Source organism: Gymnoscopelus braueri (genome assembly GCF_963280865.1).
Source record: "Gymnoscopelus braueri genome assembly, chromosome: 7".
Lineage (NCBI taxonomy): Eukaryota > Metazoa > Chordata > Actinopteri > Myctophiformes > Myctophidae > Gymnoscopelus > Gymnoscopelus braueri.
The window spans coordinates 22,820,515-22,834,934 of NC_137608.1; the positions used below are offsets into that span (position 1 = coordinate 22,820,515).

General features: G+C 42.1%; 1 protein-coding gene across 1 annotated transcript in view; it reads left to right on the forward strand.

Moving 5' to 3' along the window:
• commd10 (COMM domain containing 10) overlaps positions 1-14,146 on the forward strand; it is a 70,253-nt gene extending 56,107 nt beyond the window's left edge. The window contains exons 6-7 of the mRNA XM_080433014.1: positions 10,343-10,402; positions 13,342-14,146. Coding sequence (XP_080289140.1) covers positions 10,343-10,402; positions 13,342-13,380 — 99 coding nt within the window. The 3' untranslated portion in view covers positions 13,381-14,146. The remainder of the gene's footprint in view (positions 1-10,342; positions 10,403-13,341) is intronic.
• The last annotated feature ends 274 nt before the right edge of the window (positions 14,147-14,420 follow it).

Sequence of the window (14,420 nt, forward strand, 5' to 3'; positions counted from 1 at the left end):
CCACAGACCAGTGTTCTTCAGAAACTGTTGCAGGTCTCACAGTAAGGATCATGGGAAGATTAAACACGGTGCTGGTGTGTGTGTGTGTGTGTGTGTGTGTGTGTGCGTGCGTGAATATAAAAATTGAAAGGATTTATATTATCAGTACAACCTGAAACCTAAATCAAACTAAACAGCCGCTGAGGATGGTGGCAGCAGCACTGAAATACAGCAGCCCTAGTGCTGAAAATTGGGATTGGTGATCAATTAACATGGATTTTGTGTGTGTGTGTGTTAGGGCTTTCACGACTAGAGATTTTTACAGGTCGACTAATTTGACCCAGTGGTAGTCGACTAGTCGAAAATTACATTCAAAAATTATTTTATTTTTTGGGGCCATCCTACTACTATATTACTATTATTATTATCCTCCTGCCCTTATTTTTATGGCGTTTTAAGGGAAGCGCTTCTGGCACAGCACCACAGCAGCGTCTCCAAGGATCCCCATTGCCCAATAATAGGCTTTTATTGGGCATACTTTTGACCCCCTTTTGATAAAAAATAAAGTCAGGAGGATAATAATAATAGTAAGATGGGCCATTACTGTGGCATTAAAACAAATTTTAAAAAAAACTATTCGACTAGTACCATCAAGGTCGACTAGTGGTTATACTAGTCGACTAGTCGACTAGTTGGTGAAAGCCCTAGTGTGTGTGTGTGTGTGTGTGTGTGTGTGTGTGTGTGTGTGTGTGTGTGTGTGCGCGCATGGGCACACATTCTGGACATCAAACCAGTGTTGATCGCAGACGCATGTCTGTCTAATTGGGTCCCCAATTAAATTTGACTGCATTTCATACATGTAAGGAGTAGGCATGTTCCTGTTAAAGCTAAGGCTAGATTAAGGGGATATGAATCTAATGAATTTCCCCCAAGTTTTCAAAGTGTGTGTTTGTAAGATAAGCTGATTCAAAGGTTGCGTGCTATTAACTGAATGACTCAAACAAAGCTGCTCTAGATCAGCATTTTGTTGCTTTTGGAGGTTTATAGAACATCAGTCTTGTCTCAGAAACTGTCCTGATAATAGTATTTCCAACAAACTGCCTGCTAATGATAGAAAGGACTCCTAAGCTAAAGGGGGTGTAAGTGATTTATGTATATGTTCTATATTCCCATAGCAATCATTGCTGCTATAGAGTGTTTGTTCAGTTACATCGGTATCCTTGTCTCTGCAGCTCTTTAGTAAAGAACAAGAATGATTTTGAATAAATCATAGAGGCACAGGCTTCTCTGCCTTTTCTCTCTCACCAAGGAAACGCCATAGTTAAATAAAAAAGGAAACACCCAGGGCCGTTTCTCAATATATGCGTACTTGTCTGTACTTGTGTCCTCGCGAACGTGTGAAACGTCATGCGACGCATTGTTAGCTTAAGTACTGTAGATCTGCACTGAACATATCCACGGTGGACGAGCTAAGATGGTACAAACTTCTGAGGTCCTCAGAAGTTTGTACTCCTGAGGCGAACTTGCAAGTGTGAACTTCCAAAGACGCAAGTCTGAACTTAACAAGGTCGGGTAGGCTATTGAGAGCGGCCCAAGTTTCCGAGTGTTGCACCGAATGTGATGTCTGATGCTGTCACGATTTTGGAGAGTCCTAGACAGGCCTGAAACTTTGTCATTTTAGGGGTAAGGCCACTTGGCTTTTGGTGTTGTAAATGTTTTGAGGTCATATAGGCCAAATACCAGGGCAGGAAGGCCATCAAATAAAACTATGATTTTAAGTCCATGGAAATAAGGAATTTATCTTCAACGTTAAGGATGATTAAATGTTAATATAGTACAAGTACAGTACTATCAGTGAAATATAACCTGTTTATTTCACAAGATAATAGTATTGGCAAAGAACCAATATACAAAGTCATGTTGGTCTCAATATTTGTCACATTCTGCCTTGGACTAACTGAAGTAGGAGTCACAGAAATCACATGAGCATTCACAGATTAGAGATGTTATTTAGTTATCCCCACAAAAGTTATCGTGTTAACATGTTAAAGTTAGCGTGTCCTCGGGTAAACAACCGTTTTGTTGCAGAGTTTAGCCTAACTGTTGTTGTTGCGAACGCGGAAGGAGGCGAAGTGGAGCTTACTATATCATCGTGCTTGCGGTGTGTGTCCCATATTTATGGTCTTTCCGTCTGTGTTCACGCTCTCATTCTCTCATTGGCTCGCCGGCGAGAGATTGCGCCTGATCCCATTGGTTCACCGATCTGTCCGTCAACCCCCGCCCCGTTAACACAACATTACGAGCGACGCCCACTGCACTCTGGTTGGTTGCGAAATGAAACACTTCCTCATACCGAGTACACCGACCCGCTGGGCCAGGCTTTTATTTTTTAGCAAAACTAAGCAATAAAAGCCTGGAGATCGAGGCGAATCTGCGTTCGCCTCCAGCGTTCGCGCGTCTTACTTGTGTAATAGGACCTTAACTTGTGTAAAGTCATTTGGACGCGTTGGACCCTTGCTGCACCTTCTTTTAGACATGTTAGACAGACGTTTTTGGTGGATACAAATCGCATAATTCTTTGGCAAACAGAGCTTCGTAGCTCGCTCCCCCTCGAACATAATCACTCTCATGGACTTGTGACACCCACATACAGGTACAGTCTAAAAATATATGTCTGTTACAATTGTTTCATTTAACTAAGCTGGTAACGTTAAACAAACAGCAGCTCTCTCGCTCTCTCTCTCTCTCTCTCTTGCTCTCTCTAGATATGAACATACCAAAAACATACCAATTACCCTACCCCCCTCCCCCCCTCTCTCTCTAACTAGCACAGGGACCGCTCAGCAACATCCCTGTCTTTGATAAATACCAGTACTAATGGGTTGTGTCATCCTAAATGTATACAGCACTCCACATGCTGCTTTTGCTTTAGCATTGCACTAAACTCTAAACTGGCATGTTTTATTTCCAATAACGGGGTGAATGATGATACAGTTACAGGCATACATACAGCACATTAAAATGAGGACATGAGGTGCCTGGTGGCTCAGTCAGTTAGTGCAGTGGTTCTCAAACATTTTCATGGCAAGAACCCCCGAATTGATATGTATTTGGCCGCAGACCCCGATTTGAAAAGATTTTGTGCCAGGGTCCCAGTAGTCTGGGAGGCATTGCGTCGGAGCTTGGACAGCAGGGGCGCGGCCACTGCGTTGTGATTCAAATCAACAGCCAATGAAGAAAAGGGGGCGGGATCCACATGCACTGGGTGTTGCATCTAAATAGGATCGACGGGAAGCAATTTCCCCTTGAGAAATTGCGGCCGCCATTGTTGTGTACTGCTGTTTGCCTCTCGTCGGACTTTTTAGACGAGTTGCACAGCTCTCAGACCGGTAAGAGGCGTGTCCGCTCAGATTCTGAGCGTAAGTTACATCCCGCCCACAATTACCAGGGCTCTGGCTCAGAAGTTCCTCGCCGAGCTGGCGAAAACTTCTGGGAACTCAGATTAGGGTCCCAGTGACTCCCATAAGGGAACATTTGTCAAGGTTTGTCATTATGTTTTGAAAATAGCCTTTTCGAATAGCCTAAAAATAAAATGGGGCTTAAGGGTATAAGTTGTTTCTCATTTTGCTGTAGAACCCCCACAAGGATCCCTGTGGGTCCTCAGAACCTATTTTTAGAACCAGCAAGTTAGCGCACGGACCATGATCCGTGCGAGCTGCAAGGACCGGAGTTCGAATCCGACTCCCCTCTTATCTCGCATGTCTCCCCTCTCATAGATGCAATGAAGACAGATGGACACAAACCAACAGAGATGGCCACAGAGGTGGCTGCACATCAGTGGCTTATGGCTAACTTACTGCATACTTTTTTATGAAAAAAGTGTTGACACTTTTTCTGCACACATCACCTGCATGCACACAAACCACACCCATGTACAGACGAACAGACATTCACACATTTGCCAAAATTACAACATTTTGTAACATTAAAAAATTTGATATTAGAGCTTCTGATGTGAGGTTTATAGCTGTAGCAACGCTTCCGACAACAACAAACTAAAGTTTGTGCAGGAACCGTTTCCCCTCATACTGTATCTCTCTCATTTAAAGGTGAATGACACTGATAAGGTAATGTCATTTTATTTTTGTTGTCTTGCATGTAAAAGCAGCAAAAAACAAAACAACAACACTTATTTAAAATGTGTGCTCACTGCTGTCCTCCACATTCTTGCTGATTGATAGACAAATGTAACTTGAGTAAACAACCTCCTACCGACTGCCTCTTGATAAATCAGCAGAATGTAGCATAGATGGATGGAAGGCTGCTGCGAGGTTGTCACGATATCGAAAGACTGAAATGTAGGCAGGTACATGTAAGCAGACAGACAGGCCCCTAGCTAGACCGGAAGGCAGATGAACATAATGCCAAAAGGAGAAACGATACATGCAGTTAAGTTGACAGAATGACAGACTGGCTGCATGGCACTGACAGATTGAACAACATACAGTTAGCCAGAAAGTAGGCATTGGTATTTGAACTACTAGCTAGATAAAAAATTATCAGTCAGACAAGAGGAGAGAAATGTACATGTATGTACATGCTTCAGTGTGTGCGTGTGCGTGTGTGCGTGCGTGTGCGCGCGTGTGTGTGTAACTGTGCAAAAGAAGTTAGGAAAGATGTATGGTGAGTTGGGGAGGGCGACAAACTCCAGCTGTTCAGCCTCTTAAGCTCATCTCCTTTTTCTCCGTCTCATTTTTGTTACTGTCAAGGTGTCAGTGACACGGCAATCTCAAAGAGCACTCCAATTGGATAGCCAAGCTGTCCAATAACTCAGCCGACATGTTATCATAATATTATTTTTCTTTTTTTGCAGACCACTCATTCCTGGAAATGTTTCTTTTTGCCTTTTATTTTATTATATATTTTTACACTGATAAGTTGTGAAGTGTTAAAGGTATCATGACATTCATTTTCACTTTTTTTATTTTCAATGTTTTATTTGGGGTTTTATGACCTCAATTACACCCAAAAAACCTGAACTTAGAACATTCAATGGATTTTCTGTGGTCTGGGGTTTTCTGAATAATTAGGCTGAAAAGTAATCTGAGCTTGGCCCTTCGACAGTGAGGTCACAGTCGATTAATCCCGCCCACTCTCCTCCTCTCCCCTCCCCTCCCCTATCCTTTCCTTTGGGGGGGGCGGAGCAGAGGCGATGATTGACAGGCAAAATCCCTCACCAGCGACACCCGCAGGCAAAGATTTATTTTTTCATTGCAGTTGAAAAGGCTTTAGAAATGTGAGAGAAAAACACCTGCCATGGATCACTGGAATGGAATTTTCACTTAAAACTTTTTGTACACTTTTGAAGGACCAGGACAAAGACTTTGAATGTGGTGTAAAAGTGAATGTCATGATACCTTTAAGGAGGTGAGCTGTATAAAAGGCCTGACCCTGCTCTCAACCCAGTGCAAAAGCTTCCCCTTAAGTCACACATTCACACAATCCTACTGTAGGTGTAAAATAAAGGCATGGCACTGGTCACACAAACTGTTGTTAAACTGTGTTGTCAGGGTGTGCCAGCTGCTCAGTGATCTTGTTCAAAAGTTATGTATGTGTAACCAGTGGTTGGTTAGTTAGTTTGTTTGTGTGTGTGTTTGTTTGCATTTGTTTAAGAGTAAACATGAAAAACTGCATGAATGATGACAAAAGTATCTGTGAAAATGTACAACAAAGCATTATCTCGTCTTGTCTTTATAGGGCTTTTAAACAAGATCTGCTGTGTAGATCCTAGCCATCTATAAGAAAGGGCTTAGGATTTCTATAAGACTGTACTGTAGGCCTACTATGGTATACTACTTGACTATAATAATGTTAACTAGAAAATGTGCTCCTCGGAGCACAAGTCTCCGCCAGCAGACTATAGCAATTATATTATCATAGCAATAACTAATGAGATACAGTAGAGTAAAAGATATATACTGTAGTTAAATAAAAAGGTGTATGTTAAAGAAATATTTATTTAAAAAAAATGATTTAAAAATCATATTTTGTCCTCTAATGTTTAAAAATATGTTTAAAAAAATGTTTAAAAAAATGTTTAAAAAAATGTTTAAAAAAATGTTTAAAAAAATGTTTAAAAAAAGATAGGATGAAAAAAAGAGATCCAAAATATGGCATATCGGTCTTGTTGTGGGATCAATTCAACTCTAGTCCTCTTCTGTGTTACTGTTGTAGATGAGTATGCTTTCTTAGCTTTGGCCTTCTGCGCCTTTGCTTGACCAATGTCAGGTGTTCTCAAAGGGACACACACACGCACGGACGGGTGATTTGGACTAGAAGATACTGTTCCAATCAAGACTGATTGATCCTGTCTTACCTCGCTTCAAAAATGTAAACGGCTTTTTGAAGTGACACACCTTTTTATTATAGGATTGTATTTCGTCATGCGTCCCTCTAGCCAATCAGAGACATTGATGTCAACATATTGACACGTATTAAGAGTTCGGCTTTGTTGTGGGATCATTTCAACTCTAGTCCTCTTCTACGTTACAATTGTAGATGAGTATGCTTTCTTAGCTTTGGCCTTCTGCGCCTTTGCTTGACCAATGTTAGGTGTTCTCAGAGGGAAACACACACGCACAGACGGGTGACTTGGACTTACTGAAGGTACTGTTCCAATCAAGTCTGATTGATCCTGTTTTACCTCACTTCAAAAAGTAAGGGCTTTTTGAAGTGACACACCTATTTATAGAATTTTATTTCGTCACGCGTCCCTCTAGCCAATCAGAGGCATTGGTGTCAACAAATTGACACGTGTCACGTGGAGCTTGCCCAATGTTAGCTTGGCTAACAATGTTTGCTCACACAAAGCGAAAACATATTCTCCACCTTCGGCGGAGACAATAATATTAATAATAATCATATTTTATAGTACTCTACTAAAATATTTAGGACTAATGCATTGTAGTGGTTGTATACTGTAATATATTCTACTTTGCAGTTGCTATTCAATCACAGTACCGCATGGAGGATTGATTGACACTAGTGAGACCCATGGACCTAATTTGCTGAACATTCTTGTTATGCATCTATTATGGACTTTGCCATGTATATTTTAGACTCTGCCCTGTGGCGGAGTGCCTCAGAGAGGAAGAATTTGTATTACTGATATAAAGTGAACGGAGTACGGGAGGTTGAGGAAAGGGGAGAGGGGATAAAGGAATAGAAAAGAGAGAGGCAACTATAACCCAGGAGTGCTTTTAGCACCATACAGTATAATGCACCTCAACCGTCCTCGCCATCAGACTCCATAAAACACATGAGGATTGTCAGAATGCTCTACATCTCCAGAAGAACATCGTATAATGACTGAGAGAGACAGCGTAGGGTGGAATGGAGAAAGAGACGGCAGCCGCTTTGATGAGTGTTCCAAATCTGTGCTATTATACTATTATACTGTTGGACACAGACACAAATAATTGATGAGGAGTGCCTTTTTATGTCCACCCCCACCTCAGTCCATCCTGTCCCACTCTCACGCACTCCTCGTGCTTCGGGAATACCAGTTACCTGATGGAACACAGCGGGCCTGATAAATCTGACGTTGATGATGATGTTTAATTTACAGCAGGCCTGGAGCTCATGTGTTCAGTAACCTCTCGAGGGGCATGAAGGAGGAATGCCTGTTGATGATGCCATCTTGAATAACTGTCATATACGGTGTGCCTCTGTACCCAGGCGTTAGTGGGTAATTTATTGTAAACCTGTATGTGATACCCAACTTCATGTCTGAACAACCATACCCATACTAAAACTCACACACACAAAAACCTTTATAATCATAGAAGTTCACTGTATGAAAGAGGGAGTTGTGACTCGTGTGAGCTCTGAATGGTTCAGTATTTCCTCAGGTGCATGAGTGCTGATTTAGACCTGTATACTGTACTGTAGGTATGATGCCACAAAATTGAATGATCCACCTTGTCAGTGGATCTGGGGAGTTCTGCTGAAAATCCTCTCACTGAACTCACTTTGTCAAATAAGATGCTGTCAACCTCCTGCCAAGAGATGTAACAGAATATTTAGGGCTGTGTTTCATAAATCTTTGACGCCTAGAATTAGAATGGGCCAATTTTGTTTTGTGTATTGTCTCCCGTGAGCTTGATCTCCCTTAGTGTTCATAACTGTATGATTATGTGCAGTGGTAGCGGGTATGTTAGTGAATTTGTCATTATCTTTGTGAGTTAATCCTGTGTGTGTGTGCGTGTGTGTTTGTGAGAGTGTGTGCGTGTTTGTGGTGGTATGTACTGTAGCTGTGATGATGGTGGTGATACAGCCTATCCCCATTAGTGTTAGCCTAGATCTGTCAGAGCCCTGTCTGGTTGCTTGGCAGGCCCTCAGAAATGCTACGACTAATGCTGCCTGCCGGAGGAACAATGGGATGGACCTAACACACACACACACACACACACACACACACTGCATATCCTCCTTTGCACTGCAGCATACCTGTCTCTCATACACGGATACCGTACACACCTCAGCGCCTGTAAAAACACACACTGATCTGAACATACACGTATTGTACATCCATACATCATCATCACACACACACAGTCGGCAGAGGTTTCTTTATTGTCTTTTCATCTTGATAAGTAGGCTGATGTTATAGCTGTGACCCTAGTAAACGGAGGAGCATTAACTATTTAGGATGACCCAAATAACCAGTCATGTAACACTGCTCTACCCTCCTTAGTTTATCGTTTCTTTTGCGGCTCTACTGTTGCAGTGAAAACAAACAGAAAACTGGGTGGAGAGGTGGACGAGAAAGCAAATCATAAGCTGAGTCTCCAACCCATGATGTCAGATTACAGATTTAGCATGGTACCCAGTTCCTTTATGGAATTACATTTGTATGTACCGGATTTCATTCACTTTGACACATTTTTCATGCTAGATTATTACATAACAGCATTTATACTCAATTATACTGCTTATTGGGCCGTACAGTACTTGTCCCAAAATGGTGATGTTTTTGTGTGTATGGCTTTTCATTTACACCAGGGAATAATTGGAAAAGACGTAGGCATGTCCTGTGCGTGACTTACACAGAGGCTGCATTTGCAGTGGCAGACAATTTAGCTTTTTCTTTAGTCGCATTTTTAATTCAAGGCCTTGCCCCACATTCTCCTTGAGCTCTGGAGCTGTGAGCAGGGGCATGGACAAGAGATAACATTTCCCCTCTCTGCTCTCCATTATGAATGATAACGTTGCTTCTAATTATTATCTCCGCCATTAATTTGCTGTGACACATGGCCTCGCTCCATACACCCACCCATCCAACCAGCCAGCCTGCCAGTTGGCTTCCAGCTCTAAGCCCTGTGTAGTACCCAAGCGCCAAACTGGCTCGCAGTAAAGCAATTGTGGTGAGGGGAATATTGAGCTAGATTCTAACGCCCTGACAACTCAAATTTGTTATCATTTTGTAAATTATCTTCCTCCTTCCTTTCTGCTTTCCATCCTTCCTTCCTTCCTTCCTTGTTTTTCCTCTAGCTTTCCTTCTTTTTTCCTTCTTTCCTTTGTTTGTGCCCTTGCCCTCCTGTCTCATGATGATTCATCGTGGTGCAGCTGGACCAGTAGCTTTGCTAATTTGTGCCATTTCCAACATTCAGCATGATGGCACTGAGTGTACTTTGCTGCAAGGCTCGTCCCTTCAGTCCGGGTCGTCCTGCCATTCAGCCCGTGCCGCCGATGGCGTGACAGCATTGTGATGTTAATAGCGATACAGTGACGGCTGCCCTTGGTTTCTCGGTTTTCTCGAGAATCTTCACCAGCTTGAGTGTTAAGTGAGAAGAGTGAAAATGTGTCATAAAAAAATATCTTGTAGAGGAAAGTCACAAACAGAGCTGATTTTTAAGGCATGACTCTGAAGAGGTAGCCATCTATAAGAAGGTCTCTGTCTGTCTGTACTGTATGTATATCTGTCCGGAGCTACAGTAATCTCACAAACGGCCAGATCTATCAATGCCAGATTGCTAAATGATTGTGCTCACTCTCACCAGGTTAATGTAATCTCACTAAATCCTTACCACATACGATATGTTCTAATATATTTTGAAATCCGGAACTTTCATTTTATACATGAAGCAGACAGTGAAAGCAGACAGGAGGCTGTCTGGTGTGTGTGTTGTGTTGCGTTGTGGGGTTAGGCTCACACTGTACTCTCATCTCTGCTCGTCTCCTTTGCTCTATGCGAGTATGCGGGTCCATTTTGACCTCCTTGTCTGTTCAATGTCTGTCTGTCTCTCTCTCTCTCTCTCTCTCCTGTACTACTTTGACCTCTTCTCCGTCTCTGTCACTACAGGCTCAGGAGAATGTCTTTGTTGAGTTCAGCCACCAGGAGCTGCTTGACTTCTACAACAAGGTATGTATAATGTGTGTGTGTGTGTGTGTGTGTGTGTGTGTGTGTGTGTGTGTGTAGGGGGGGGGTAGCAACATCATTGTCTTTGTCACTAATATTGAATATTAAGATAAGATAATAAGCTATTCTGACAAAGGCAAGCTGTGCTGTCGTATTGACCATATTCACACAATGGCCATTTCCCCGGAATATGACATCAGAGAAAAATGGCTGCCGTGTGAATAAGGTCAAGTTTGTGCTTTCAGTCACTATAATGTCTCCGTATAAGAGGCGTATCTAAGCTACTGACTGACTGCCACTTATTTTTCCATTGGTGTTTGTGTCCACCTGTCTGCGTCACTTTGTGTACAATTTACAATTACAATTTGTGTGCACATATGTTTGTTTGTGCATGTTACAAACCTATCCCAGACTTGAACCTACCAGCTTTTGTGTGTGTGTGTGTGTGTGTGTGTGTGTGTGTGTGTGCGTGTGTGCGTGTGCGTGTGCGTGTGGGCATTCACCGAATAGTCGAATATTCGAATATCAAACCGACTATTCGATTATTCTATTAAAAAAAATAAAAATAAAAAATAAAAATAATATTCTTTTTTTTAGATTTTTTTTTTTTAGTGGCTTTTCTACAGCAGACACGCAGCTCTGAGCTCTGGTGTGACGTCAACTCGCATTCCTTGAGTCAAGTCATCAATGCCATAAAAAAGAATAATACAAATAACGTATTCTTTAATTTTTTTATTATTTTATTTTTTATAATCAAATCGAATATTCGAATACTTATAGGTCGAATAATTCGAATGCCAAAATTCACTATTCGTGTGTGTGTGTGTGTGTGTGTGTGTGTGTGCGTGTGCGTGTGCGCGCGCGCGCGCGTGTGTGTGCCAGGGCTTCAAGACAAACGGTGTCCTGTCGTCCAGGGGACATTTGGATGAAATGTACAGTATATCCCCTGGGACACAGACGGGAGATACTGAGTTACTGACACTCAGCAAGCGGTGCCCAAACTCATGCCATGATACCACTGCATGAGACAGACAAAAAATATCACGTTTGCAGAATGCTTAATAAAAGTTACCGTACGCAGTACTGATCAATTCAATTCAATTCAAACGTTATTCCAGACACTCAGGGGGTCCATAGAATACATACATACATATATTAGACAAAACACTAAATCATAAATAGAGGCTGACTTTCCAGTGTTTATGCAACCTGGATGAGTACCGGAGACAGCTCTTCCCAGGATCTTCTATATCCTCAATAATACTGTTCCTGGACTCATCCACACGAGACATGAATCCATACACAGAGTGCCTTAAGAGAGCCTCACATGTATGGAGTCCACAAGTTACAAACAGGTGACTGGCACTATGCCATCTAGGAACCTTAAGAAGAAGCCGTAGAAGCCTCAAGGCATCATTGTAGGCCACTTTAAGCCTCCACATGCTACCTTTGTGGTACAGTATGTGCACCACAAGTAAGCTGCATACATGGGGAAGTGCAAAACGCTTTAAATAGTGCACACTTGACAGGACCTGTATACATACTGAACCTGCGAAGCAGCATATTAGCCTGGGCATAAATTTTGCGGCATTGTCTAGAGATATCTCTATTATCAGTGAAAATGTGGCCACAGTACTTAGTGAAAAATTGGGAAGACCAATTTCTTGTCCTTGTTGCTTCTCACTATCATGACACTACTCTTTTTTGCATTGTATATGATGTCATGATCGTTGCCATAATTTGAGCACACTTTCAAGAGCTGCTGTAACCCTGCACTGTATGGACTCAGAACGACAAGGTCATGAGCATACATAAGGGTGATTGATGATAGAGTTACCTATAAGACAGCCCGTATTGCATGTATCATACTCCTAGGGTAGAACTTAGTTACAAACATGCTGTGCTATTAGAAGAGCATAAACACAGCAGAAAGAGATGGAGAACAGACACAGTGTCAAACCGCGAACTCTTTGACACTATAGCCAAAAATTGCTGATCCACAAGCTCTGGCAGTGATTAACTACAAACCTTGGCTGTCTCCTTTCCATGGATCAACGCCTCTCATCTACGTTCACCAAAATGTGTCTGCCCTTCATAGAGCAGTTAATGTTATGGTTATGATTTGGACTGTGATATTGAAGAGAAAATAATAATGTTAATTGGAACATGATGCTGTGATATTGTCGCACCAAGGCTAGCACAGACAGACTTTTAAAAGGGAGCTGTTGTGAGAATGGAGGAGACATTGTAAATCGATTGTTTTAGTGTTTCACCTTTGGCATCTGGGTAAAAGCCATAATGTTCCCAAGAGTTTAGGTTTTTCTTTGACACTAAAGCCAGTCGTCCATGCTGGCATTGATTTCACAGAGCCATGACGTAACTCCCCTTGTGAAAGATGATGGACAGAGGCTTTACTCCAATAATGGTCTTTTATTCAAATCTAAATAACAGGCAAACTCATCTAAAATAAATCTCTTCATCTCCGCAAGCCACACCAAGACAATATGCAGGCACTTTCCATTACCGTAATTCCTACAACTCTTGTGCATGGTAAATCTTGATCATGTATGACACTATTCCCCACAGCCCCCTGGCAATCAGATTTTTTTTGTGGCCACAAATCATGATATGAAAATAGGATTACCAAAGCATATTTCACCAGTAAAAATTAGGAATTAATACATTTGTCACGGTTGTGGTGGGGAAAAAAAGTTAGTCTGGTGCCCTGGTACATGCGTGTGTGCGTGTATGCGTGTCGGTGGGGAGGTTAAACTTGCCTGTTGTGTTGCATGACATTAGATGTCTCCAATGGCTCATTTCTGCCTGACTGCTACTGTGACATACCTTCCCTCATGTTCTGTACTGTGTGCGTGTGCGTGTGCGTGCGTGTGTGCGTGTGTCTTTGCTCTTAACACAATCTCAACCTTTCTGTTTTCTTCCAGCTAGAGACCGTGCAAGGGCAGTTGGATTCCCTAACTTGATGCCTGGTGCTCATTGTACACACACTCACACGCGCACACACGCACACATAACATGCTCTAATTGTGTTGCTGACAGCTATGCCAGCTGCTGAAAGAGTCCTGTGACACTGTAAACATTCTTAGAGGAACTGATTTATAAAAGAAGTCACAAAGAAGCCATCTACATAATTAATTGCGAGGCAGCAACTTCATGGCAATATGAGCTCCTTTTGATCTGCCGTCTGTCTCCATAATGAGAACATCTCAACTGGAAGAATATGAGCATCATTTCAGCATTCCTGATGGATCACGAAGCCTGATCTTTACTTGATTCATATGACATGTGTCCAGCGCCAAAACTAGCTGATCTACAAGCTCACAATGCGTTGCCTTGTGAGACATGGTGACAAAGGGTGTATAAATTAGTCTGTCTCTTTAATTAGTCAGTGGAAGGATGCAGTGAGATTTTAATGTATATACCACCTGTCCATTTGAAATGTAATTTACTCTTACGAAACTGTTTTCTTAATGTGCTCTACAATAGAGGAGCATCTTGCATATTGGTGGCCCCAATGAAACTATATACAAGAGCCTGAAATGCATTCGCTTCTCTGACAATTGTGAAACTTAACCGTTTGCCTACGCCCAAGGAAATGTCAATGAGACCATAATGAAATGTCAATATGCCACTCAGGATGAAAATAAATCGGTCCACTTTGTAGCCCCGAGAACAAATTGAATGTCTGCGAGATTTCAATAAAAATTCGAGGTGGAGGTGAAATCCGTCCATGTTGTGAAGGCTCATTATTTCTCATCAGCGCCAACCTGGACCACTGGATCACCAGATGGGATTTCTTGAAGGCACAGAGCACCTCCAGTTTGTTTGTCTGAGTGTGTATGTGTGCACGACACGTGTGCATCCTTGTACATGTCTCTCCATCCATGTGTACTACAGTATATGTGTGTCTACATTGTGCATCTGTCTGTATACGTGTATGCTAGCTTTGTGTGTGAGTGTGAGTGAGTGTGTGTGTGTGTCTGTCTGTCGGCATGCTTTGTTG